Source organism: Toxorhynchites rutilus, chromosome 3, assembly GCF_029784135.1.
Source record: "Toxorhynchites rutilus septentrionalis strain SRP chromosome 3, ASM2978413v1, whole genome shotgun sequence".
In the NCBI taxonomy this organism is placed as follows: Eukaryota; Metazoa; Arthropoda; class Insecta; order Diptera; family Culicidae; genus Toxorhynchites; species Toxorhynchites rutilus.
Genome location: NC_073746.1, coordinates 201,177,917 through 201,205,286, shown reverse-complemented (window position 1 = coordinate 201,205,286; position 27,370 = coordinate 201,177,917). Strand labels below are relative to the sequence as shown.

At 39.0% G+C, this 27,370-nt stretch overlaps 1 protein-coding gene and 3 long non-coding RNA genes across 4 annotated transcripts; 1 reads left to right on the top strand and 3 right to left on the bottom strand.

Annotated features, from left to right (window-relative positions):
• The first annotated feature begins 10,469 nt into the window (after positions 1 to 10,469).
• Positions 10,470 to 11,387, top strand: LOC129779722 (uncharacterized). The gene is made up of 3 exons (XR_008743755.1): positions 10,470 to 10,605; positions 10,666 to 10,778; positions 10,852 to 11,387. It is a non-coding gene; the product is annotated as an uncharacterized LOC129779722 (long non-coding RNA).
• A 1,747-nt stretch (positions 11,388 to 13,134) lies between these two features.
• LOC129777316 (uncharacterized) lies at positions 13,135 to 16,343 on the bottom strand. The gene is made up of 2 exons (XM_055783544.1): positions 16,039 to 16,343; positions 13,135 to 14,503 (listed from the first exon to the last, which is right to left on the bottom strand). The coding sequence occupies exons 1-2, from the start codon at positions 16,087 to 16,089 to the stop codon at positions 13,238 to 13,240; spliced, it is 1,317 nt and encodes a 438-aa protein (XP_055639519.1). The 5' UTR covers positions 16,090 to 16,343; the 3' UTR covers positions 13,135 to 13,237.
• A 7,476-nt stretch (positions 16,344 to 23,819) lies between these two features.
• LOC129777700 (uncharacterized) lies at positions 23,820 to 24,766 on the bottom strand. The gene is made up of 2 exons (XR_008743281.1): positions 24,617 to 24,766; positions 23,820 to 24,427 (listed from the first exon to the last, which is right to left on the bottom strand). It is a non-coding gene; the product is annotated as an uncharacterized LOC129777700 (long non-coding RNA).
• A 267-nt stretch (positions 24,767 to 25,033) lies between these two features.
• Positions 25,034 to 26,065, bottom strand: LOC129777698 (uncharacterized). The gene is made up of 3 exons (XR_008743280.1): positions 25,927 to 26,065; positions 25,496 to 25,867; positions 25,034 to 25,439 (listed from the first exon to the last, which is right to left on the bottom strand). It is a non-coding gene; the product is annotated as an uncharacterized LOC129777698 (long non-coding RNA).
• Positions 26,066 to 27,370: the final 1,305 nt, after the last annotated feature.

Here is a 27,370-nt window from a genome sequence, read left to right as displayed (position 1 = left end):
TAAGCTGTTAGAGCCGGGATGAGAGTTGTGTACGAGAATGGAGAAGTCGAAATCCATCGTGGTTGCGAAATCGTCGCGTGTGGTTCACGCGTCGGTAAGCTGTACCAGCTAAACTTTTGCAGTCAGCAACGTGGTGAGAGTTCGATGTTGACGAGCGGTCGTGTGTCAAAAGATCTGGAGCTATGGCACAAACGTCTTGGCCACCTAAACGTACGTAGTATCGAAAAGTTAAATCGAGACGAGATGGTAACGGGACTGAAGTTGTCACAAAGACAGTGTTGTGTGTAAGTCGTGTTTGATCGCTGAATCTTTCTACGCGTAGTACAGAAAAGAGATCGTCGCGAGTGCTTGAACTTATTCATTCGGACGTTTGTGGTCCGGTTACGCCCGTCGGTGTCGTTGGCGCGAAATACTTTGTGACTTTCGTGGATGATTGGAGCCATTTTTGTATGGCATTTCTCATTAGTGCGAAGAATGAAGTGTACCCCACACGCGCTCTCAGCTTGTGAAACTTACAAGAGTCGCTGGGAGAAACAGAAGCGCTCTTTAAAGGAACGCTCGAACGCTCTTGATGTCTAATTCAAATAGAGAGGTCGGAGATATCACTGTTTTACAGTGGAATTGTCGTAGTCTTATCCCTAAATTGGATACATCCAAATTTTTAATTCATAAGTTCAATTGTGATGTTTTTGCTCTGTCCGAAACTTGGCTTTCTTCGCGAGATGATCTCTCTTTCCATGATTTCAATATTATACGCTTGGACCGTGATGACAGATACGGAGGGGTGTTATTGGGGATCAATAAGTGCCACTCATTTTTTCGAATTGACCTATTGGAGGGATTGAAGCTGTTGCTTGTCATGCAAACATCAGAGGAAAAGACCTCTGTATTGTCAGCTTTTATTGGCCTCCGAGAGCTGCGGTTAGCCGCAAGCAACTTGTTGACATGTGCTCACTTCTTCCTGAGCCACGATTGATCTTGGGAGACTTCAACTCTCACGGAACTGCCTGGGGGGAACAGTACGACGACAATCGTTCATCGTTGATATATGACCTTTGTAACAGCTTCAATATACCGTTTTGAATACTGGGGAAACAACACGTGTTCCTAAACCTCCTGCTAAACCAAGTGCTCTTGACCTCTCGCTTTGCTCGAATTCACTATCGTTAGATTGCAAGTGGAATGTAATCCAGGACCCCAACGGTAGTGATCACTTGCCAATCAAAATTTCCCTCACCATTGGGTCGAATTCTTCTGAATCTATAAACATGGCATATGACCTCACAAGACACATTGACTGGAAAAAATATACGGACGCGATTGCTCTAGCCATCAATTCCAGAGATGGTTTACCTCCATTGGAGGAGTATAACTTCATTTCTCGTTTGATCTATGACAGCGCGGTTCGCGCTCAAACGAAACCCATCCCAGGTTCCACTATTCTTCGAAGGCCTCCCAATCTATGGTGGGATAGCATATGTTCCAAGCTTTATGTAGAAAAATCGAATGCATTTAAAGCTTTTCGGAAACGTGGAACCCCTGAAAATTTTCAGACGTATTTGGACCTTGAAAATCAATTTAAAAACTTGATCAAAGGGAAAAAACGTGCTTATTGGCGAAATTTCGTGGGAGGTTTGTCACGAGAAACGTCAATGAAAAAATTATGGAAAGTGGCTCGAAACATGAGAAATCGCTCTTCAACGAATGAAAGCGAAGAATATTCACATCGATGGATTTTGAATTTTGCACGGAAGGTTTGTCCTGATTCCGCTCCTGTGCAAAAAATTGTTCGAGATATACCACAAGATAGGTGCGATCTTGATTCCGAGTTTTCGATGGTAGAATTCTCTCTTGCTCTCCTTTCATGTAACAATTCTGCTCCGGGATCGGATAGAATTAAGTTCAACTTGCTGAAAAATCTCCCTGATGTGGCGAAACATCGCTTGTTGAACTTATTCAATCGGTTTCTGGAGCATAATATTGTTCCAGATGATTGGAGACAAGTACGAGTTATAGCTATTCAAAAACCCGGAAAACCCGCGTCCGACTTCAATTCGTACCGCCCAATAGCAATGCTGTCTTGTATACGGAAATTGTTGGAGAAAATGATCTTGTTTCGCCTTGATCGATGAGTTGAAACGAATGGCCTACTCTCAGATACACAATATGGGTTCCGCAGGGGCAAGGGGACGAATGATTGTCTTGCGTTGCTTTCTTCAGAAATTCAAATGGCTTACGCCGAAAAAAAACAAATGGCTTCAGTATTCTTGGACATAAAGGGGGCCTTTGATTCTGTTTCAATAGAGGTTTTGTCAGACAAATTACACTCTCGGGGTCTGCCGCCTCTATTGAATAATATGTTATATAACTTGCTTTGTGAGAAACATTTGAACTTTTCTCACGGAGATTCGGCAGTAAGTCGGGTCTCTTACATGGGACTCCCCCAGGGCTCATGTTTAAGCCCCCTTTTGTACAACTTCTATGTAAGCGACATCGACAATTGCCTTACACAAAATTGCAGCCTAAGACAACTTGCAGATGATGGAGTGGTGTCTGTCGTAGGATCAAACGAATCCGACCTGCAAGGACCCTTACAAGATACTTTGAACAATTTTTCAACCTGGGCCATTGGGCTAGGGATCGAATTCTCCTCGGAGCAAACAGAGATGGTGGTTTTTTCTAGGAAGCATAGACCAGCAAAACCAAAGCTTCAACTTTTGGGTAAACCGATCACTCATGCTATGTCATTCAAGTATCTTGGGGTCTGGTTCGACTCCAAATGTACTTGGGGGGCCCATATTAGGTATCTGATTAAAAAATGTCAACAAAGAATAAACTTTCTCCGTACAATTACCGGCACCTGGTGCGGAGCCCATCCCGAAGATCTTATTATGTTGTATCGAACAACTATTCTCTCAGTGATGGAGTATGGCAGTTTCTGTTTTCAATCAGCTGCCAAAACACACCTCATTAAACTCGAACGAATTCAGTATCTTTGTCTCCGTATTGCGTTGGGATGTATGCCCTCAACGCATACCATGAGTCTCGAGGTTTTGGCAGGCGTACTCCCACTAAAAGATCGCTTCAATTTATTATCTCTTTGGTTCCTCATCCGGTGTAAGGTTATGAATCCATTGGTGATCGGAAATTTTGAGCAATTGATCGAGCTAAATTTTCATTCTGGATTCATGAATTCATATCATGAATTCACCTCTATGCAGGTTGTTCCTTCTTCGTATATTCCCAACCGTGTTTGTTTTCCTGACTACATCAATTCCTCTGTACATTTCGATCTGTTCATGAAGGAGAAAATCCATGAAAATCCAGATTATCTTAGATTGGGGTTCGTTCCTACAATCTTCAATGCAAAGTATGGGCGTATCAATTGTGATAATATATACTTTACTGATGGGTCCTCTATGAATGAGTCCACAGGATTTGGAGTGTTCAACGTATTTTTTAGCACCTCACACAGTCTTCAGAATCCTTGCTCGGTATATATTGCTGAATTGGCAGCGATATACTGGGCGCTGGACAGCGTCGCCTCACGACCTGTTGAACACTATTACATTGTAACGGATAGTCTTAGCTCTGTCGAAGCTATCCGTTCAGTGAGGCCGGAAAAGCACTCGCCGTACTTCCTTGAGAGAATACGAGAAATTTTGAGTGCTTTATCCAGACGCTGTTATGTCATTACCTTTGTCTGGGTCCCTTCACATTGCTCAATTCCGGGTAATGAGAGGGCTGACTCATTGGCAAAGGTAGGTGCAATTGAAGGCGATATTTATCAGCGTCAAATCGCCTTCAATGAATTTTATTCTTTAGTTCGCAAAAATACCATCGCTAACTGGCAACGCAAGTGGAATGAAGATGAATTGGGCCGGTGGTTTCACTCGATTATCCCTAAGGTTAGCCTCAAACCGTGGTTCAAAAGTCTAGACTTGAGTCGGGACTTTATCCGCACCTTCTCCCGACTCATGTCCAATCACTGTTCGTTAGATGCCCTACTCATTCGTTTCAATCTTGCCAGCAGCAATCTCTGCGTTTGTGGCCAAGGTTATCACGACATCGAGCACGTTGTTTGGTCGTGCGAGGTGTATCTGGTCGCCAGATCGAATTTAGAAAACTCCCTTCGGGCCCGAGGAAGACAGCCCAATGTGCCGGTGAGAGATGTGTTGGCTCGGTTAGACCTTGATTACATGTCCCATATATATGTTTTCCTTAAAGCTATAGATCTTCGTGTGTGATTGTCCCTACATCCTTATACCCTCCTTACCTTCCTTTGCGGGTAATTCGACCCCTTGCTATAAATAGTAGAATAAGTTGAAATGTAAATAAACTATAGATATACGAATAGATTTAAGAATTGAGTGCTCATCAACATTGTTACAATTTCCTTATATCCCATCCTTCTCCTAAAAATATGTCACCCTTCTAAACTCGAGTACACCGCGAGTAATCGGTTTTCCACCTTACTAACCATAGATGTAAGAAAATTGTTTCTATATATATATAGTTTTAAAAATATATTTAAGAATTCGGCTCCTTTAAACTTAAGTTACTGAGCCTGTAAAAATAAACGAATTAAAAAAAAAAAGAATGAAGTGTTCGAGAGCTTTCGGGACTAAGAAGCGGCTGCAACGGCAAAGTTTGGTCAACGGATCAGTCGTTTGCGGTACGATATCAGTGGTGAATACCGAAATAAGCAGTTTGAAAAGTTCATGAAGCAGAGAGCAGAACGGGGTCAGCGAGCGGATGTACTGCACTTTGGTAGACAAGGCCCGGATGATACTGGAGGATTCCGGAATCAACAAGTGCTTCTGGGAAGAAGCCGTTCAGACGGCTGCGCATCTCCTAAACCGCATCCCCACGAGTGCGATCGACAGCAATGAGACGCCGTACGAGCGATGGGAAGGTAACAAACCTGACTTGGCAAAGCTTCGGGTGTCCGGATGCAGCGTGTTCGTTCACGTTCCTAGGGAACAACGAGGTAAGCATGATGATAAATCATGAAAAGGAGTTAGCGCATATCAAGCTATGTTGAGGAGCTCCCAAACAGAAGCTCGGAATCGGCACGACTGGGATAATTGGAAGGTTGCTGTAAAAGAAAAGATACAGTCCCTGATGAAAAATCAGAACTGAAAAATGATGAAACTACCCCTACACCCTGCGTACAGTGCGAACGAGAAAAAGATGGTTGTCCACCAAATGGATGCCTTTTTGAACTGTTCGCGGTAGAGATCTTGAATTGTTCGGGGAAGTCTTTATACGAACTAAAAGAAGTTTGGGTTTTCAGCGAAGTTTGAACGATCAGTGCATCTACATAAGGACAACGAAGAATGAAATCGTTATCATCGCTTTGTACTTGGACGACGTGGATTGTGGGTTCAATATTGCAGGCCGTAGAACGCGTGAAGAGTTGCCTCTCACGTGAATTTGAGATGAAGGACATTGGCGAAATCATGTGTTTTCTCGGGATGAACATCAGCTACGACAAAGAGCATAAGGTGATGCGGATCCACCAGCGACACTACCTTTAGGATGTATTGCGACGGTTCAAGATGAAGGATTGTAAGCCTTGTTCGACGCCAATTGAGAACCGGATAAAACTTCCAAAGGCTGAAGAAGAAAAGCGCACTGTGTAACCCTATCGCGAATTGGTAGACTGTCTCATGTATGCGTATTTGACAACGAGACCTGATCTGCAGCTTTTGTAAACTTTTTCAGTCAGTATCAGAGCTGTCCAACTGACGAACACTGAACGCATTTAGAAAGAACCCTTCGTTACATCAGAGGATCTTTGGATGTAGGGCTTTTCTACCGACGAGGTAAAAGAAAAGGAGTTGGAGGTATATTCGGATGTCGACAGGACAAACGATCCCAACGATCGGCGATCAGTGAGCGATAGCGTGTTTAAGGTGTTTGGGTCGACTGTGGCATGGATCATTCGGAAGCAACATACTGTAGCACTCTCTTCGACGGAGGCCAATCCGACGGCTTTATGCGTTGTCGTTTGCCATGGATTATGGATGCAGCGCCTGATTCGAGACTTGGGTTGTAAGGTTGATACACCCGTGACGTATTTTGAAGACAACCAAACAACGATTAGCATCGCGGAGAATTCCAAGGGATTCGGAAGGTTGAAGCATTTAGACGTAAAGTTTTTCTTTCTGATGGACTCGATGAAACAAAAGCAAATCGTTCTTGAGTACATCCCAACATCGATTCAGCGGCAGATATGCCGTCCAAGCCTGTTGCGGCCTTACGACAGAATTGCTTGGCCATAGGGTTGGAAAGCTGCTGTGGTTGTGCGGAGGTGTTAGAGTGGGCAACTCCTCGCTACTTGTCATACCTGGATATAGACTACTGTGATAGCACCACTTTTGAGCTTACCTTTTGTATTTAAATGCATTAATACTGTCTGACATTCCATATTATAAATTCATCGAGAATAAACGTATTCCTTTCTTTGCTAATTCCAGCGTGTAAAACATTTTCCCAAGCCCATCCGAAATATCGTTTCTATAAACCGATTGCTAAAATTTGTTGAGGTCAACAACAACCATTCAAACGATCTATGCCTCCGATTGTTGTCTGGGAAGCAATTATATGCAGAGAACCTAAAGATATTCAGGGTAGTCAAGTCTATATTGGATTATACTGTGCTACAAACGCATATCGACATCATTTTGCAATGGTGCTAAAAATGGCATGTATGTGAACATCTGAACATCAGAAAAGTAACCACGTTCACCCGTGGTTGTTTGTAAGCTCCGTCTTGCAACCTACCATAATGTTTCTCATGATTACATGCTTCCAATCGTAAATCGAAGTCCTCTGCAGGCTGAGTTAGATTACTGACTCGGGATCGAAGCATGAACACACATGAGTGAAAAACTGCAACGCACCAATAATACACATCAATTTTATTTTTGGACATTTCTTGGCCAAATTTTTCCTTTTTAAACCAGAATTACGGGAAACAAAAGAAAATGACAAAATTCAAAAGCATCAACATTTTTAATACAAAAAAAACTTAGTACCTCTGTTGCAAATGGTTACTCAAGGACATTTCGGACATTTATATTATATGTATATTTCACATCGCTTCGTTGATTCACACATGTATCCATTACACACGTTCATATTACTACATAATACTTCTATCATTATTGGAAAAGTAATCGAAGATGATTGAGTGCACCCCAGGTAAGGCCAAAAATTGATCCAAACACCTCAAGAACTATTATGGCAATCATTCCCATACCATAAAATCCCCATAAAATACCATCGCTAACTGGCAACGCAAGTGGAATGAAGATGAATTGGGCCGGTGGTTTCACTCGATTATCCCTAAGGTTAGCCTCAAACCGTGGTTCAAAAGTCTAGACTTGAGTCGGGACTTTATCCGCACCTTCTCCCGACTCATGTCCAATCACTGTTCGTTAGATGCCCTACTCATTCGTTTCAATCTTGCCAGCAGCAATCTCTGCGTTTGTGGCCAAGGTTATCACGACATCGAGCACGTTGTTTGGTCGTGCGAGGTGTATCTGGTCGCCAGATCGAATTTAGAAAACTCCCTTCGGGCCCGAGGAAGACAGCCCAATGTGCCGGTGAGAGATGTGTTGGCTCGGTTAGACCTTGATTACATGTCCCATATATATGTTTTCCTTAAAGCTATAGATCTTCGTGTGTGATTGTCCCTACATCCTTATACCCTCCTTACCTTCCTTTGCGGGTAATTCGACCCCTTGCTATAAATAGTAGAATAAGTTGAAATGTAAATAAACTATAGATATACGAATAGATTTAAGAATTGAGTGCTCATCAACATTGTTACAATTTCCTTATATCCCATCCTTCTCCTAAAAATATGTCACCCTTCTAAACTCGAGTACACCGCGAGTAATCGGTTTTCCACCTTACTAACCATAGATGTAAGAAAATTGTTTCTATATATATATAGTTTTAAAAATATATTTAAGAATTCGGCTCCTTTAAACTTAAGTTACTGAGCCTGTAAAAATAAACGAATTAAAAAAAAAAAGAATGAAGTGTTCGAGAGCTTTCGGGACTAAGAAGCGGCTGCAACGGCAAAGTTTGGTCAACGGATCAGTCGTTTGCGGTACGATATCAGTGGTGAATACCGAAATAAGCAGTTTGAAAAGTTCATGAAGCAGAGAGCAGAACGGGGTCAGCGAGCGGATGTACTGCACTTTGGTAGACAAGGCCCGGATGATACTGGAGGATTCCGGAATCAACAAGTGCTTCTGGGAAGAAGCCGTTCAGACGGCTGCGCATCTCCTAAACCGCATCCCCACGAGTGCGATCGACAGCAATGAGACGCCGTACGAGCGATGGGAAGGTAACAAACCTGACTTGGCAAAGCTTCGGGTGTCCGGATGCAGCGTGTTCGTTCACGTTCCTAGGGAACAACGAGGTAAGCATGATGATAAATCATGAAAAGGAGTTAGCGCATATCAAGCTATGTTGAGGAGCTCCCAAACAGAAGCTCGGAATCGGCACGACTGGGATAATTGGAAGGTTGCTGTAAAAGAAAAGATACAGTCCCTGATGAAAAATCAGAACTGAAAAATGATGAAACTACCCCTACACCCTGCGTACAGTGCGAACGAGAAAAAGATGGTTGTCCACCAAATGGATGCCTTTTTGAACTGTTCGCGGTAGAGATCTTGAATTGTTCGGGGAAGTCTTTATACGAACTAAAAGAAGTTTGGGTTTTCAGCGAAGTTTGAACGATCAGTGCATCTACATAAGGACAACGAAGAATGAAATCGTTATCATCGCTTTGTACTTGGACGACGTGGATTGTGGGTTCAATATTGCAGGCCGTAGAACGCGTGAAGAGTTGCCTCTCACGTGAATTTGAGATGAAGGACATTGGCGAAATCATGTGTTTTCTCGGGATGAACATCAGCTACGACAAAGAGCATAAGGTGATGCGGATCCACCAGCGACACTACCTTTAGGATGTATTGCGACGGTTCAAGATGAAGGATTGTAAGCCTTGTTCGACGCCAATTGAGAACCGGATAAAACTTCCAAAGGCTGAAGAAGAAAAGCGCACTGTGTAACCCTATCGCGAATTGGTAGACTGTCTCATGTATGCGTATTTGACAACGAGACCTGATCTGCAGCTTTTGTAAACTTTTTCAGTCAGTATCAGAGCTGTCCAACTGACGAACACTGAACGCATTTAGAAAGAACCCTTCGTTACATCAGAGGATCTTTGGATGTAGGGCTTTTCTACCGACGAGGTAAAAGAAAAGGAGTTGGAGGTATATTCGGATGTCGACAGGACAAACGATCCCAACGATCGGCGATCAGTGAGCGATAGCGTGTTTAAGGTGTTTGGGTCGACTGTGGCATGGATCATTCGGAAGCAACATACTGTAGCACTCTCTTCGACGGAGGCCAATCCGACGGCTTTATGCGTTGTCGTTTGCCATGGATTATGGATGCAGCGCCTGATTCGAGACTTGGGTTGTAAGGTTGATACACCCGTGACGTATTTTGAAGACAACCAAACAACGATTAGCATCGCGGAGAATTCCAAGGGATTCGGAAGGTTGAAGCATTTAGACGTAAAGTTTTTCTTTCTGATGGACTCGATGAAACAAAAGCAAATCGTTCTTGAGTACATCCCAACATCGATTCAGCGGCAGATATGCCGTCCAAGCCTGTTGCGGCCTTACGACAGAATTGCTTGGCCATAGGGTTGGAAAGCTGCTGTGGTTGTGCGGAGGTGTTAGGCCGATTACACATTATCCGGTTTCCGCCGGACCGGTTTGAAACCCAAATGGCAAATTTTGACCGGACCAACCTCTTTACGGCGCCGTGATGCAGCCGTCTACTGCGACTACAATGTCCGGTGACCGGACAAGCATTATAAGCGATGACAGTAGTATTGTGTCGACGTCTGGTGGAAACATCGGTTTGGGGAGGCAAATCATTCTCTATAAGATTATCACACCTCAAGACAGTTTTAAGTTGTTTAAATTTTTAATGAAAATTTTTACTTCATGTTATTTGATTGCTTAAAACCCGTGGTACTGATTTTTCCTTAACCATTTTTATAAAATTTTCGTGATATTTTCACTAAAACTCATCATTGTAATATACAATCATTATCAAACACAAATATTGTTCAGGAGGTTTCCCCACATGCAAAAGAACGTATTACTCTCTTACATAAAGAACACTTTATAAGAAGAAGTTAATTTTCATTCATAATTTTTATTTTAAGATATGTGTTTAATGCACCTGAAAACCCATTATCACTATCATTTCCCAAAAGCAGAGCACGATACCTCGATACCGAAAAAGCGAATTGACAGTTTTTTGTCATGTCTGTTAGTATTAGTACAATTCAGGCAATTTTCCGCCCCATGTATTAAATGTGTGTGTGCTATTGACGTTTGTTTGTTAACTTTGAAATCAATCAGAATTTGCAAGTGATATGGATACCGAAATTTTTATTTCGCTTATTTATTCAGCTGCTGTGGAACAAGTTCGATCATAAAAGTTTCTGCAAAGGCGCACGAGGACATTATGAAGCATATTGCCGTAGACTGTGTGTGAACGGTGGGTGGTGTTTTTCAACAAATTGAGTTTTTTTAACTTCTGTTTTTGTTTTGTTCATAGATAAGTTCCTTTATTAGAAATCGCTACTAAATGAGTTCGATGATGACAAACAAATTTCCAAATGGTTCACCAAGGGATAAATTTTGAGCGACTTTATTGAGCTGAATGTGAAGGTCAGTTTTTGATAATTTGAACGCATTAAAAATAGTTCTCCCTCCTAATATTCTTATTCAATATTCCACACAGTTCAACCTGACCCGGAACGCGATCGACGAAGAGGTGTTCGCGACCAAACTGTTCGATCTGTACTCGGTGGTCAAGATGTTCCGCTGCCCAACGCCGAAGCTTCGGCACTGTCAGAGCGGAATCAACCAGCTGTTGGCATATCTGATTCGGTCATTCTTCACCCAGGATCCGTGTATTGACAGATGTGCCCTAGAGAAGCCGTTTCTGCCCAAGAGGTACGTGCTCGAGGAATTGCGGCATATGCTGAGAGCGTTTCTGGACGAGAATCTGCGGAAGCAGCAGTGAGATAGTGTTTGAAGGAAAATTATGTTATTTTGATTGTGAAGATTATTATTGCAATGGTGGAATAAGAAGACTCTAGAATGGATAGATGGGCACACATTCTCTCGTAGGAAAATTCTAAGATAATCCCACACATATCACATATAATTAAGTAGTGCACCTAGGTTATTACGGAATGTTATTATTATTGGTTCATCAAATTCTTTACTTTCATATAACCGTGTTTTTGCGACTATTGAAAAAATGTGTGTCTACTGAGCATGTGAAATGAATTATGCTATTTGTGTATGTTTGGAAATAAAACAATTTAGCGTATGGATAAGTACACTGCAACTGGATTGAAGTTAGTTTTGGTAATACTGTTGACGACAACCATATTTTTTGTCCAGTAAGTTTGTTTAAGTTCATTCATCATGCAAGTTTACATTGCCGTCGTTATGGGAAACGTTATAGATCCACAAGAGCCCAAGTGCTCTGCGAATTACGGAAAAGTTTCGCGAATGTATTCTGAAATGGGGCGGGGAAATTAAAACCTTTGACCGCTCTGATCGCACCTATCGATAAAAACCTAGTCCTGATGCAGGGTACACGTCATCTCCGCCAGATCTGCTCTCACTTTGGCCGTGCTCTTAGAGCTCCAAGAGACGCAAATTTGAAAAGGTTCGTGGTTGCCGCACCAGCTGGAATTACAACATTTTGCGTAGGCTGCATGTAGCAGGAGGATTCGCGTTGACGGCATTGAGCTTTGTTTACCAGTTCAGGGGAGCATAAAAAATAATTGGTTTCCAGGCGGAATGGACATGTTTTTAATATTAAAATTATGAATGAAAAATAACTTTTCCGTATCAAATTAATATTCTATTCAAATAAAAAACACCTTTTCTGCAAGTAGTGGAAAAATCTCATGCGAAAACTGTTTTTGAAGACAACTTTATATTATAATGAAAAGTATTTAAAACTGGCTTCGTGTCTTCTAATCTGATAAAGATTACACTAATTGAGTTTGGGACCCAAATTATGGCCTCTAACTGAAAGTCGCCACCAGACGTCGACACTATTCCATTGTCATCGCGAATTTGCAGCAATGTTTATCTGTCAAATCCACATATAAATAAATGCATGTATGTGTTTGTGAGAGATGTATGGTTTTGTGTAGGGCGAGGTCTCTTTCACATTGTTGTCCGGTTTTCCGTCCAAACCCAGCGGCGCTTTTTGAAATCGGTCCGGCAGAAACCGGATAATGTGTAATCGCCCTTAGAGTGGGCAACTCCTCGCTACTTGTCATACCTGGATATAGACTACTGTGATAGCACCACTTTTGAGCTTACCTTTTGTATTTAAATGCATTAATACTGTCTGACATTCCATATTATAAATTCATCGAGAATAAACGTATTCCTTTCTTTGCTAATTCCAGCGTGTAAAACATTTTCCCAAGCCCATCCGAAATATCGTTTCTATAAACCGATTGCTAAAATTTGTTGAGGTCAACAACAACCATTCAAACGATCTATGCCTCCGATTGTTGTCTGGGAAGCAATTATATGCAGAGAACCTAAAGATATTCAGGGTAGTCAAGTCTATATTGGATTATACTGTGCTACAAACGCATATCGACATCATTTTGCAATGGTGCTAAAAATGGCATGTATGTGAACATCTGAACATCAGAAAAGTAACCACGTTCACCCGTGGTTGTTTGTAAGCTCCGTCTTGCAACCTACCATAATGTTTCTCATGATTACATGCTTCCAATCGTAAATCGAAGTCCTCTGCAGGCTGAGTTAGATTACTGACTCGGGATCGAAGCATGAACACACATGAGTGAAAAACTGCAACGCACCAATAATACACATCAATTTTATTTTTGGACATTTCTTGGCCAAATTTTTCCTTTTTAAACCAGAATTACGGGAAACAAAAGAAAATGACAAAATTCAAAAGCATCAACATTTTTAATACAAAAAAAACTTAGTACCTCTGTTGCAAATGGTTACTCAAGGACATTTCGGACATTTATATTATATGTATATTTCACATCGCTTCGTTGATTCACACATGTATCCATTACACACGTTCATATTACTACATAATACTTCTATCATTATTGGAAAAGTAATCGAAGATGATTGAGTGCACCCCAGGTAAGGCCAAAAATTGATCCAAACACCTCAAGAACTATTATGGCAATCATTCCCATACTTTGCAAGTTCATTTTCTTTGCGGCAGATGAATAACTTGCATGACTTGGGTCGAATACATCCTCGACATCTATTCTACTGCTCCCAACAAAGTTGTCCTTCTTCTGGTAGTCATCGTCATAGTTCTTCCTAGCCTCGTCTTGGTTGTTGGAATGATCTCTGTTTGGTTCGCTGCTGTTTGAAAACAATTTTCCTTCGTCTGTAGGTGCGTTTCTATCACTATTCGAATGTGAATCTGATAATTTACTGGACAACTGAGATACATTGTCATTCGTTTCCATGCCTAAATTCGTCAAGAATTCGTTCGTATGTCCTGTCTCCATTGTGTTCCCTGTTCCGTAACCCTTCCTTTTAGTGGCTAATACTACCAGAGGCACCAGAGTCGCAATAGCTTTTATTGTTCTGTTTCGAAATAGATTTCTAGTCTCGTTTAAATGTTTAGTTATATTTTGGAATCTTCCAGCCAGAAAGTTTTTTTTGGGAATAGTGAGAGTAGTAGGGTGATTCTTCCCAGACGTATTATTGTTGAAAAGTTGCAATGGATCTATCGTTTGTTTCGGATTATTAATTAAAAATGCTAATTGATATGCTGCATTATTTCTCTGTTCGTTCTCCCTTCTCTCTAACTGATAAATGGGTTGCAAAGGGTCATCCACCGCTGTGCTCATAGTTTTCAAGTCAGTTTCTGAAGTGTTCATGTTGTTTAGGGGTTTGAAATCGATTTCTGCACTAGTTTCCGTTGTACTCCTGATTCCCTTTATGTTCATATACCGAAACGCGCCTGTAGTTAAAAAATCATTAAATCGTTCGCTTGAATTTCGCAGCCTAGCCGAAAGTCGCTGGAATCCCATTGAAATCCGCTCCCGTGCAGATCTTATGATGCCCCCAATTTTTCCGTAATACATGTTTGTGCCATTGTTGTTTATCCATTCCGGTAGCAAACTAGGCTCTCGGTTTTGTGGCATTTCTGTAGTTGTTATTGAAGACTCCATCATATCGACATTTATTTGCTTATCCCCTTCAACGATATCCATTCGAGAATTCGCCTTCGGCTGAGTACGAAAATCACTCACGTGTGATTGAGGGTCATCTGGCGGTGCAAAGGATAGTGACGATGCAGCTTGCAGCAGAAAGTTGCCAAGATAGGGTTTTGACATTGTTCCTTGAATCTGAAACAAAGAACATTATCAGACTCCTGAAACTAGAAAAATACCAATACTTAGTGATTAATATGGTTCATGATCGAATTCCATTCATGATTCCTTACACAAAAAAAATAATATTAGATACAAACAAAAGTTTTTTTTATATCGCTGTGAAAATTTCCGAAATCCACAGTGTAAAACAGTTCGAAGAAAATTTGACCATCACCCGAAGACTCAGATGTAGTAGACCGGCAAATCCTGCGTATCTTAAAACACATTCGAAAGCTGTGAGGGTGTTTGCATATTTTTGTCTATTTACAATGGTCTCAACACGCGATTGGACCAAAGTCATAGATAATCTTTGAAATGTTTAAGTTTGATAGTGAATATAGGTTATGAGTACTAACTTCCGGACATTTTTCAGAAGCTCAAACTGTGAATAATGACGATGCAATCGATATCATATCAAGTTGGTTGATACCATTGATTATGCAGTGGCTTCCTTTCGAACGATACGAGAAGGATCTGCAATATTTGAAGTGCAACAAATGCCACCCATCATTTACCTAGTGAAAAAATGTAAATTATAATACTTGTATCGAATCATTCTACAGCACAGGCCACTGGGGCCTTTTGCTGATTGTGTAAGTAAGTAAATAAGTTCGAGATAAACGAAGTCCAGTTTGTTCCGAAAATACTCAACCCACTCAATTAGAAAAAAAAAACAATTGATGGTAAGAGACAAAATGACCTAAAACATTTTTGAATTAAAATTTGATGGAATAAGACGACCAAAACAGTAGAAGATAAAACTATGCACCGTTTAATGAGCCGAAAACTGCTTTCTAATACTTCAATTGGTCGGTGTTAAGTCAGAGGGGACCAAGTCGCAAAATTGGAAATATAGAGTTATTTATTGCATTAGGTTAAACATTTCGTAAGATACACAGCACATTTATCAGATTTGTAAAATTACTCATGCAGCAGGAATGACGTAATGAAATTGTTTTGAATGCTCAATGAAAACCCCTTATAGCACCAATCTTCAATGTCGTTTTGCTCGAAATCAAAAAAATGTCACATGGTTCGGTTTGGTTTAACACCGACCAATTGTAATTCGAACTACACGCAAATGTTTTAGTTTATTTTTTTTTGTATTCTCGAGCTGGGAACTCAGAATACAATCATGATGCTTGACACAGAAATCTCAACAAAGTACTAATTAATATTACGCTATTAACACTACCTTGAGAAGACAAAATTCTTCTAAGAATGTTAGTACCATCTAAGAGAAGAAAAAAATATGAAAATACAATATCGGTGAAACTTCCGAAACAAGAAGCATTCTTGTCGAACATCGCGTTAATCTCTAGTGTTCTCAATTATTACCAACACCGAAAATAATTATCGATAGGAAATTATCATTAGAAAAGTGTGGGTTTCCACACTTAATCGAAACTGATTCATCACTGTAGAATTTGTAGATTCAAATAAAATTTTGGGTTTAACTCAATCCCAATTTATACTATTCTTAATCAAATGAAGCACATTCTACTGACCATGAATATAGTAACTATTATACATCTTCGTAGTTCCGTTTCGCCACTCATGGATTCGAAAAAAGAAATCAACTCAAAAGACTTTTCTCAGTAACTTGAAGAATTGTCAATAATAAAAATTGCAAAAATTCACTACTACGGAAAATATTGTAACCAACTGATTGCACAAAAACGAAGGCATTCGCCATAAGCTTAAAAGTAACACTGAACTTGAATCGATGCGCATTTCAAATGTAATATATGTACGATGCGTTTCTGTATCACGTATTCACTCCCACTATGCACGATAAATTACCAAAATGATCGGCGGATTCAAACAGCAATGTGGCAGAGTCTTCACTACTCGAGTAGAGAAACTCACCTCATCCATTTGTGAGTGCCTTGAACGTGACTTGATCATTAATTTGCGTTCGAGGAATTACAAATATTATACTAGTCGTAGTTATTAGAAACGAGTTGTTTTGAAGGTTTGTTGAAATTATTTTAAGATTCACAATTCACAAAATTTTGCGTGATCTCTGTATTTAAACACTATGTTTCATAAAGTTTGAACACTTTTTATCGTTTCTAGAGATATATGACAGAGATATGTTGAAATCATGTGTATAGGATACAACTATCTCCATTTATAATAGGATTGGGCGATTTCGGATCGATTCTTAGAAGATCGATCTTTTCCATTCCGATTTCCGATTTTTTTAATCGATCTTTTGTATTCGAGAAAATCGAGAAAATCGATTTTTTTACTTTAGATCTTTTCGATCTTTTTGTAGATTTGTTTTTCAGTATACATCGATTTTTTTTATCTCACCAAAGGTCACCTAACATTTTTTTAAACATAATGCCATCATTTGGATAACTTCTTCTAAGATTTACTTCTGTACAAATGCTGACAGAGACAGAACTAGCAGCAGCTACTGAGAGAATGAACTGTGAGCGGATGCGCATAGGATCCTGAACCTGATGTTGACGTCAATTATAGGCGAAAGGTTGTTTTCTAGATCTGGCGCCAAAATCAAGAATCGGTTTCGACTAAATGACAGATGTATGGCGCGATTGGCTTTTATGGGATCATTGTCAGTTGAGTTCTGGGCGGTTGTTAAATTTCTAATAATACTTTTTCAATTAATTTATCAAATAAAATGACTTCCTGACGGCACAAGATGAATGCCCTGTGGCTGTGGCTTTCATGCTGAGAAACAAAACAAAATGCTTTTGATATTTCAATAGCAATATGAAATTTGTTATCCCTGTTCAAAGAAACGACAGCATTCATATAGAATAAGCAGATAAATCGACAAAAAGCTTTGGATTTTTCAAAAATCGATTCAACAAAGATCGATTCTTTGGTACCGATTTAATCAGTGGATCGATCCCTACGCCATTTGGGAGAATCGATTCGATAAGATCGATCTTTTTATAAAGATCGCCCAATCCTAATTTATAAGACTAGGCTCATAAACTATATGGTTTCGGGTCAGGCGTGAAACGTCGAAAACACAAAAACGCCAGTATACTATAACTATATCTTCTATAGAACCAGATGGAATTTAAAATTTTGAGCGTCACTTTTTGACTCGCAGCTTCAGAGATGGAAGATTGATGGCTTGCGAGAATTTTCATCACGAGTTAATAATCAGCAATAAATCGAAAACTATTGAAATTATTTTCTGCCATTTATGCATCAAAATCATCGTGATAATTGTGCATTCCTTCATAATAATGTACAGTCGAGTGAAGAATTCACACCCGGGGCGGAAGAGAATCTTTAGAAAAAGTTCGATTCACTCGGATCGATTATCTAAACGGCGTAGGGATCGATTCACTGATTAAATCGGTACCAAAGAATCGATCTTTACTGACTCCATCTTTGAAAAATCGATTTTTTTTTAAATGTATTCCTTGTTCTATATAAGTGTTTCAACTTTCTATTGAAACATTAGAGACATTTTTTTAAATCTTAGCACGAAGGTCACAAAAAAAATTAAACCCCACAAAAACTGATTTTTTCTAGGGCATTCATCATTCATCATTGTTTAATTAAAAAAATTAATCCAAAATTATTATAAGAAATTGAATAAATGACATTCATCCAGAACTCCGCTGACAATAATCCCATAAAATCCAAACGTACCATTAGTCTGGGATTCAGTCGAAATCTTGATAGTGTTCCCAGTTGTCCATTGAATCTGATGTCACCATAAATATAATATAACTTGTGACCACTTGTTTTGTGATGACCAAACATAAAAACTTCTAAATTTACGACCACTAATTTGACAACATTGGGTTATGTTCATGAAATTTGTCAGGTAGTTTTTGGTGAGATTAAAATCAATGTTCACTGAAAAACAAATTTAAAAAAAAATCTACGATCAGAAAGATAGGAAAGATCGATTTTCCCAATTTTTCGGAGTACAAAGAATCGACCTAGAAAATCGAAAATTCGGAAAGGAAAATATCGATCCAAGATCGCCCAATCCTAGACACAAGACCTTGCCCCGTTAGATTATCACATTGCTTCAATGGGACATGTAGGGTAACACGGGGTGAGTTGGACATACGGGAGGCTTTGGAGCACCCCTTTATCTCAAAAAAACGGCTCAACTTGGATTTTTTATAATGTCATCTTATTTTATCGTTGGAACGTATGTACCTAACGTAAAAAAAACTTAGGTAAAATTCGATAGGCGAAAGGAAACGGTAACATGAACACAGCAAGCACTTTGATTGTCAAAAAATGTGAGTTTTCCGATCGTGGTTTTAAGGTTTTTTACGCTGATTAAACAAACTTTTCGTGTATTGTGCAGTAAAGCTCTATTCGCCTACAAAAGAGGAACAATTTGATGCTGTGAAACTGTAAGTTTGATAACAATAAATTAAATTAATTGCATTTTAATTTTTGCATGTTGTGTAGGGTGACATGGACACGTTTCTGTGGGGTGAACTGCTCCAACAGGTTTGAGGCTTTTCTTTGGTCTAATTGATTCCAGATGCCGCTGAATTACAAAAAGAGGATGAACAGACAACGTTGGAACAACAGTGAAAAGATCCATACAGAATTCGAGATGGTCTCAATTCAATTTTTCTGATCTGGAATCTGGCCAAGACAACTGGTATCGAACACTGTTACCGATTGTAACATTATCCCAAAATACTTTACATAAACATAAGTATGTTTTTTTTTCGATGAAACACACACTGGACCAAATCAAATTTTATCAAATTTTAATGTTCAAAAATCATCTCTTTCATTTTATGATATATTTGGTAATTTGAAGTTATATATAATGATTAAACATTATTGATTAAGAGAAAACAAGTGTAGCTCAGTATACAATGTGACACTTTTTATTTAGACCGCATTGGTTTGTGAATATTAGGCGATTTGCCTAGGGGGTCCAAATTCCCCCTATTTTCCCTACTTGCAGCAGCATTTCTACCGATATACACTGGATTCTTTTGTTACGCCATTTTCTTTCCGTGATTTTCTTACGCGATTCTCTCGAAATTACGGGATTTTCTTGATATCACGCGATTTGTTTTGCGCGCACGCATCAATCGCGTAAGAACATTCAGTGTAAAGATGTCGGAAATAGGACGGTAAATGATTTTCGTCGAAACCAAAAATAATTTTATTGGAAAAAATCCACAATACGCCTGACAGATGGGTGAATTATGTGAAGTCAAACGAGGATTACTTCGAATAAAACTATTTTGAGGCTCTACAAAAAATTACATGTTCGCCGAAAAACCCGGACAAATTCAACACCTGGTATTCCAAATATGTACTGTTTTAACTATGACTTCTCTGAGGAATAGCGTGCCTGCACAGTCTAAAATGAAATTACGTTAAAAATAGTTCTGAGCAAAACTTATTCCGATAGAGAACCATGTGTCGCTAGTAATAGAACCAGTTGCAACAGGAGTGAAACACGTTAAAACATGAAATGTGAAGCACAGAAATTGCGTTTTTAATAAACCCTATTATGCGAGTCGATAAGAAGTTTGCTCGCTAGCTCTATTTTGCTCTCATAGATTGTTTGCATCTCTGATAATTAGCTTTGGGAAACATTTCTGAATGGTTCAAAATATGCAATTTGTTATACATGAAATTCAAATTCGACCCGATAAGATTCTCTCGATTTACAAGACACGAAATTTTGCTCGGTATGACAACGTTTGCGTCAACTAATGTACAAAATTGCCGAATTTACATGGGTTCACCTTCACACGCACCGACGAAACTACCCATGCAGCATGAATCATAGATCAATCATTCAAGATCGCGGCTACTTAAGCTATCATAATCTGATTAACGTGGGTATACCCTTTCGATCTTCTGAATCAGCAGCCATTTAAATTCATTTATTGCACCTACACGATAAAAACATGAATTGAGCACAAATTGATTGGACAACATACAATATAATTAATGCCTATTATCGGTAAATGGAGAATAATTCACATTATGAGCTAACGCCCGAATTTAGGCAAAAAGATTGCTCGTTGCGTCGGGGAGGAAGCGAGTAGATAGCGCAATCGAAAGAAAACATACCCAATTTAATCGTCAAATTGTTAACTTTTTCTACTATATTCACTGTTCATATTTCAAGCAAAAAAAAATTGTGGATAAACTTCCTGTCTAATGATATATAACACAACATATGTCGCACCAACCAATGAATTTTAGGCCTGAGATACATGGAAAAAAGAGCAACACAGATCAATCTGTTCGCCTGGCATTCATGCCCAAAAATGAACATTATTAAAAATTTCGCAATATGGACGTAAGGTAAGTTTATTAGTTTCTATATAAGATATTTTTCAAATTTAATATTAATTTCTAGGTTTCATCGCAGATGCATCATAAGGTAACAGATTGCCTTGGTCGTGTGGATATGTTTATGTCCAATAAGTGATGACGGCTTCGAGAAATACGAGGAAAAGCTCCTCCAGGCTATCGAGAATGCTACGGACAAATCGCTACAGTCTCTCGGGGGATTTGGTTTCCCTTGTCAACAGTATGATTCCATCGACACGACAAACAGTGTGCTATGTGAAAACCGTGTTTGGCATTCACTCCAAATAGCTGTATTTGGCCAAATGGTCAAACTTTTGACAAAAACAAATAGGTGTTATTATGGTTGTAAAATATTTTTGTCAAACATGAAAGTTGTACTAAATTTTGATCAAACCTTTTCTGTCAAAAAGTATCAAATATTTGACCTTCGGTCAAACAGTGTACGGCTCCCTTTAAAATTGCATGAAACGTCGAGATCTAGTGTCATCTCGAAAAATTTTATTTTGTCAAAAATCGACACTCTAGGAGTACGAAACGAAAAGTATGGTTTTGGGTACCAATAAGAATAGTTATCTGGATTTTTCATTCGGAACTTGCTGCGAAATATTAATTTTTTTGCAAGTTAGCTTATATAATTACCTCTCATGGGAAATTTATCAAACTTAATTATATGTCTCAGTTTTTTTCTTCACCGTTCGAAAAAAGTCATTTTTTTCAATGCAAACGTTAGTGATAGGGATCGTATCGACCAGTCAGTTCGATTTACATAATAGGGCCCATTATAGACACCGAGTAAAGCGATGGTTACATTACTTGCAGCTTCGTTCGAAAAAATGGCTGCGAAGTGAACAACTACATATAATTGTATTGATGTGTTCGCTTTGTTCGAAATCGTCTACTTTGTGCGAACGAAATAGTTTGTTTCTTTTTGTCAGTTATCATACAATCAAGTTTTCGTATGTACTTCGAAGCAATTGACGAATTTACGTTAGATTTACGACCAGATGACGTAGCAAATAAAATGATGATGTTTTGTTTTTTTAGTTTGATATTTGTTCGAAATCTATTAAAAAATCGCGCTAAAAAGGTTATAAAATCGTCATTGTACAATGTGGTATGTATTATATATTATGAAGAACGGCTTGGTATAAGTGTTGTAACTTTAATCTGTTTTCAACTAGACAAACGATGGATAGCATGCAGTCTTCCAAAAAACACTTACACATGTCCGCACGATGTTCAAATTCCATTGTTCAATATTTATTCCAAATTCCAATTGTTCAATATTTATTCCCAACACGAACAGTGATGCACAAACACAAACATGTTTGAAACACACGCGTTTCTCACATTATTAACAAACATGGTGTTTATAATTCAAACACATCATACCACCCGTTGTCGCAGTATTTCATTGCTCTTCGTTTCTTTTCATGCACAAAAGAAAATAATTCCTCCTAAAACTTTTGTTTGCAGAATACCTTTTCACAGAAACTAACTAGAAGTTTAGTTTGTATTCCAAAAATTACGTGAACTCAAAGGCTATGAGTTCATACACATTTTGCAAGTATGATTAAATACTCCATAGCTTTTTTCCCGCGAAAAGAAAACATTCTCTGAGTAGAAAAAAGCTTACTATGAGAATTTTTTCTCCGTGCAAGTTGCCAATTCAAGTCTTGGGAACCGAGTGCACAGCGGAGCGACGTCATACAAATGCTGGACAAATAAATAAATACCCAAAAATTAGTTTTAGATGCATGTTTTCTGGAAAGTTTACAACTATTCTTGGTATTTTGATGTGGGTAACTAAACATCTCCGACACGCTCTATTCAATTTTAGTACTTGTTCAAATAGCTAATAATAGGGGATGTTACATAAATTCAATATATTAAATGATGCGTGCATCAAATAATTATATCAACTGTGAAGAACTCTGATATCAATTGAAGTTTTTTTTTGTTCAGAACAGATGAGAAGGTTTATTTTATTTGCTCAAAATTCTAGACGATGCACCCATTGTTATGATAAGAAAGCAGTTTTTTCATGTCAACACACCAACACACCGTGTGTTGAGAGGTTGTGGTATGGTGTCCAATTCGCTTCTTCCACTCTACGCACTGCCGGTGTTTAAGGTGAAAATGCAAGAGAAACTGTACACCATATCCGAACATCATGTGAAACATTAGGATTGAACATCGTATATCCAAACATACTACGAACACAAACATGTCACATTTTCAAACATAGGTCCGAAAAAATCATGTTTGTGCTCAAACACAAAACTGCGAACAGCAGCGTGAACATATTTATCTCGAACGCAATGTTTTTTTATGAAACACGGAAGACTGGAAGCATGTATTGCGCTAATAATACTGCAAATTAGAGATTGGCAAACCGTTCAAACCGTTGTACGAAAGAACTATTTCACCAAAAAGAGTGAATGAACGGTCGTTCTTTTTCAAAGAACAGTAGTTCTCCACACGAACTGATTCCGAAAGAACGGTTGGCGAGTGAACTGTTTGAGAGCGAACTGATTGAGAGTGAACTGTTTGTGAACGGACTGTTTACGAGTGAACTGCATGAGAAAGAACTGTTTGAGAACGAAGTGTTTGCGGGCGAACTGTTTGGAAACGAACGAGTGCTGATTTCCGAACGAGAACTGATTTGCGCTGGACGGAATGGATAAATATAACGAGAACGCTTGCAAGGAAAATAAAACGAATTGTCATTTACGAGCAAAATGCATGTAACCAGGGTTTATTTGGTTTATGTATACTCGATTTTGGATTAAACATTAAATTAGATTTTCGTAGTTTAAAAGGCAAAGCTATATATTTTCAATTTCATACATTTTTCAATTCTGCGTCACATTCATATACTTTCCGCATTCACCGATCTAAAAATATTCTCATTGGTTGCAGTTCCCTATCCAGTCTCACTACCTGTGACTTTAGAATTAATAGTAAACACAAAGAATTGTATGTTCGCATAAAGTAAAAATTTATTCAGTGTTTAGATTAAATTTTAAACTGATTTATATTCGTGTTGATGTTCTCACATCTGTATTAGTATTCATTGGTAACATCGTCAACCTCGAGGAAATCGTCTTCCGGTGGTTGACCCCATGGCTTCATTTTATCGGCTGCATACACGGATTCGAATGGTTTTTGAGTTACTTGCGTTGCTGGTGTATCACGTAACGGTCCGGCTCTAGTACATTGTCGACCACGTATGGTCCTCGGTATCACGGCATTAATTTCCAGGAGCTACCATCCGCTGGAGGTTCATATCGTAAGAGAACTAAATCACCTTTTGTATATGTTAGAGGAGCTTTGTGAGATTAAATATACCGTTCAGCTTCTTTCTCTGATTTACGAGCCATTTGTTCCAGGGCTTTTTGTCTAATTTCTGTTAACAGATGCTTTTCGACATCTAATTCAGCTTCATCACGTGTGGAGGCGATCTGGCGTAGTGGTAACATCCATGCCTCTCAGGCTAAAGGTCACGAGTTCAATTCTCCCTCCCGACATTCTTCCAAAAATGGAAGTAAAAGTGACGAACCAGCCAATTTGAGTTGAAAATCACTATAATACAGATAAAAAAAAAGAGCATTCAGCAGCTTATTGTTCAACACATTCCTCGAACAGTATCCAAACAATATAACTTGTGGGCTTTCTCCAGTAGTACTATTTTTCATAGTATTCACAGCCCATTGTACGGCCGGCAGATTCAAATCCCAATCATTCAAACATTTGAGGGCATTGGTCACGTACCGGAAACATCTTTCAATTTGTCGGTTTCCTCTAGATGTTCTGGCTGCCGTTAATGAGTGTTTAACATCATTTTCTTCACAGAATTCTGCAGATGCCTTTGAAGTGAAAGCAATAACAATGTGAATATGCGTTTCCCACACAAATTGTGGATTTCTTCTTCTACATGACTACCCACATTCCGTTTTGCCTGCCAAGATCGGGTCGATGAAATGTCAACAATCGACCTCAAATGCTGCCACCTTGCAATCGAGTTATCGACCTTTCATATGCATTCATCGAACAACTTGACGCCACTTTTTCGCCAACATGTGCAAGGCGTCGACCTGCTTGCAGCGCTGCTTCCAGCACTGCTTGCTGCTTGTTTGTATTGGTTTGTTATTGAAAATGAAAAGGAAATACATTGATCGATTTTAATCATTTTATTGAAAAAAAAATAATAAAAAACCATGTATAATAAAAATAAGGTATATAATGGAATCGGTGCATCCGGGTTGTCTGGATTGACGATTCAAATCCGACTGAGTACATTGATGAATACCTCCTTGCCCTTGATGACACAGATATGTGGCTGAGGAGGATTCTTCAATGTGCGTGAAGCACGGGATCTCCGATGGGGAAAATTGCTCGAAATACTATCGATGGCCAGGTCCTGCTGCTGTTGCTGTTGATGCTGTTCCCCGGAATAGCACCCTGGACTTAAAGGATACTGCTGCGGGAAAGCTGATGCTGTTGGCTGGTGTGACAGAAGAGGAAATAAGCAATGTGGTGATGAGGGAAATCATCTTTCTCACTCGCCGATTGATTGAGTCGGATGTATTCATAGCTGAAACAAAATAAAATGATTAGTAAGTGAAAAGCAGAAATGAATTCCCTACTCACCAGTTGTATGATCCGGATAAAAATGCGAACATTAAAATTTCATGCGATTACGTTCGCTTACCTCGCCTATTTTCATTCTACTATACTACGGAATCAGTGCATTCGGGTTCCTCCGGGGTGGTAATTCAGCTGAGCAAGTTTTTTGAATGTGCGCGAAGCACGGAACCTCTAATGGGGAAAGTTCTTCGCAATTCCATACCATGGTCAAATTCTGTTGCTGCTGCTGTTGATGCTGTCCCCCGGCATTGCCCACAGGGGTTGGAGGTTACTGCTGCAGGAAAACGGATGTTGTTGGCTGCTGTGATAGAAGTGGAAATCCGCACTGTGGTGATGGGAGAAATCATCTTTCTCACTTACCGAATGTATTCATAGCTGATAAGACAAGATAAAATAATTAATAATTAAAAAGCCGAAATATATTTCATACTCACCAGTTGTATGATCCTGTATGATCCATTTGTTTTTGTTTGAGATGACAGTTTAGCGGAGTGGAAAAAAGAACCACCAGTGATGCCATTTGGTTTATTTAATTATTCAGTATTTTCGTCTAACGAACTATCCGCGTTGACGATATTGGGGAAGAGGCATGACAGTATGGATTTGCAGAAGGAATGAATACACTTTTAAAATGAAAATTATGAATGAACATGATTTTTCATTAATCAAATTAGTACTCTATGTAAGTGAAAATCATCATTGCCTGCAAGTGGTGAAAAAACGTCATAAAAAATATGTTTTGAGATAATTTTATATTATAATGACAAGTTTTTTTGAGAATATCTGAACGTCTATAGAAAATAATTCAAATTAGGGTCATGACAACGTACTTTAAGTAGAAAAAATTATGCCAAGAAAAAAATTTCATACAAATTTTAGCAAATATAAACTGATTTGGGCCGACTAATATGATAGAGAAAAGCAGGCAAAACGGAATGTGGGAACCCACAATCCAATCGACGAAAAAAACATCGACCTAACAACGACCGTAACGCTGTTACCTATAGGGCGCTTGCAGCGTGCATATGTATTAGTGATCTGTTGGGCAGGCAAAAGTGATCGCTCCATAGGAATTATATGGAGCGACAAGATTGAGCTTTGTTTAAATAATTATTTTAGCGAAATAGTTATAAAGATTACGCGCTAATCTATATGAATAACATGCGAATATATGTTTCTTCACATAAAAATATTTACTTTTAGCGTCAAAGCCATACACACGGGGAAAAATAGAAATTTCTGTTTTGGCCATGATTCATATCAATGGAAGCAGATTGATTATTCAAAAATTTTCACAGAAATAGTGCAAACTGCACATTGCGATTGTATAGCCGGATTAGGTGAAGTGTGCTCCCATTTAGGTTTTAAGCTTTTTGCTGGTCTCGTGAAAGAATAAACTATAATGAATATTCGTGTGCAGATATCCTTAATCGGCGGCTAGTTCCGCCAAAAAAGCAGTTGATTATGTTGAAATTAAGGACATTTTCAGCCTGAAATATCAACCAACTCTCAGATATGATTTCCGAGTACCCGAATGCTCTGCGGAGAAGCTAAATACGTTTATAAGAAAATTTATCGGAAACGGAAAAAATCCATCGATTGACCAATTCATGGAAATACAAGGAAGCATTCAAACGTGAGCTCGAGACTCTGTGACTTTGATCTAGGTGCGAAAATGTTGATAATCCTTTTTCTGCCAATTTTTCGATTCCAATCTAATGGGAGAGTCGCTCAATGAACATCGCGAAATAGGTGCTAGTAAACTAAATAATATGCGTTACACAAAAACTCTTGTTCATAAAATAGCTTGCCTAACTGTTTCACAAAGTTCATGTTAGCTCTATGCACTATTAGAATGACCGTAACTCTATTTAAATC

Coding starts and splice junctions, on each gene's coding strand:
- LOC129777316 (XM_055783544.1), bottom strand. CDS start 16,089: ATGAGTGGCGAAACGGAACTACGAAGATGTATAATAGTTACTATATTC. Junction 14,504..16,038: donor TAATAGTTACTATATTCATG/GTCAGTAGAATG, acceptor TCTTTGTTTCAG/ATTCAAGGAACAATGTCAAA.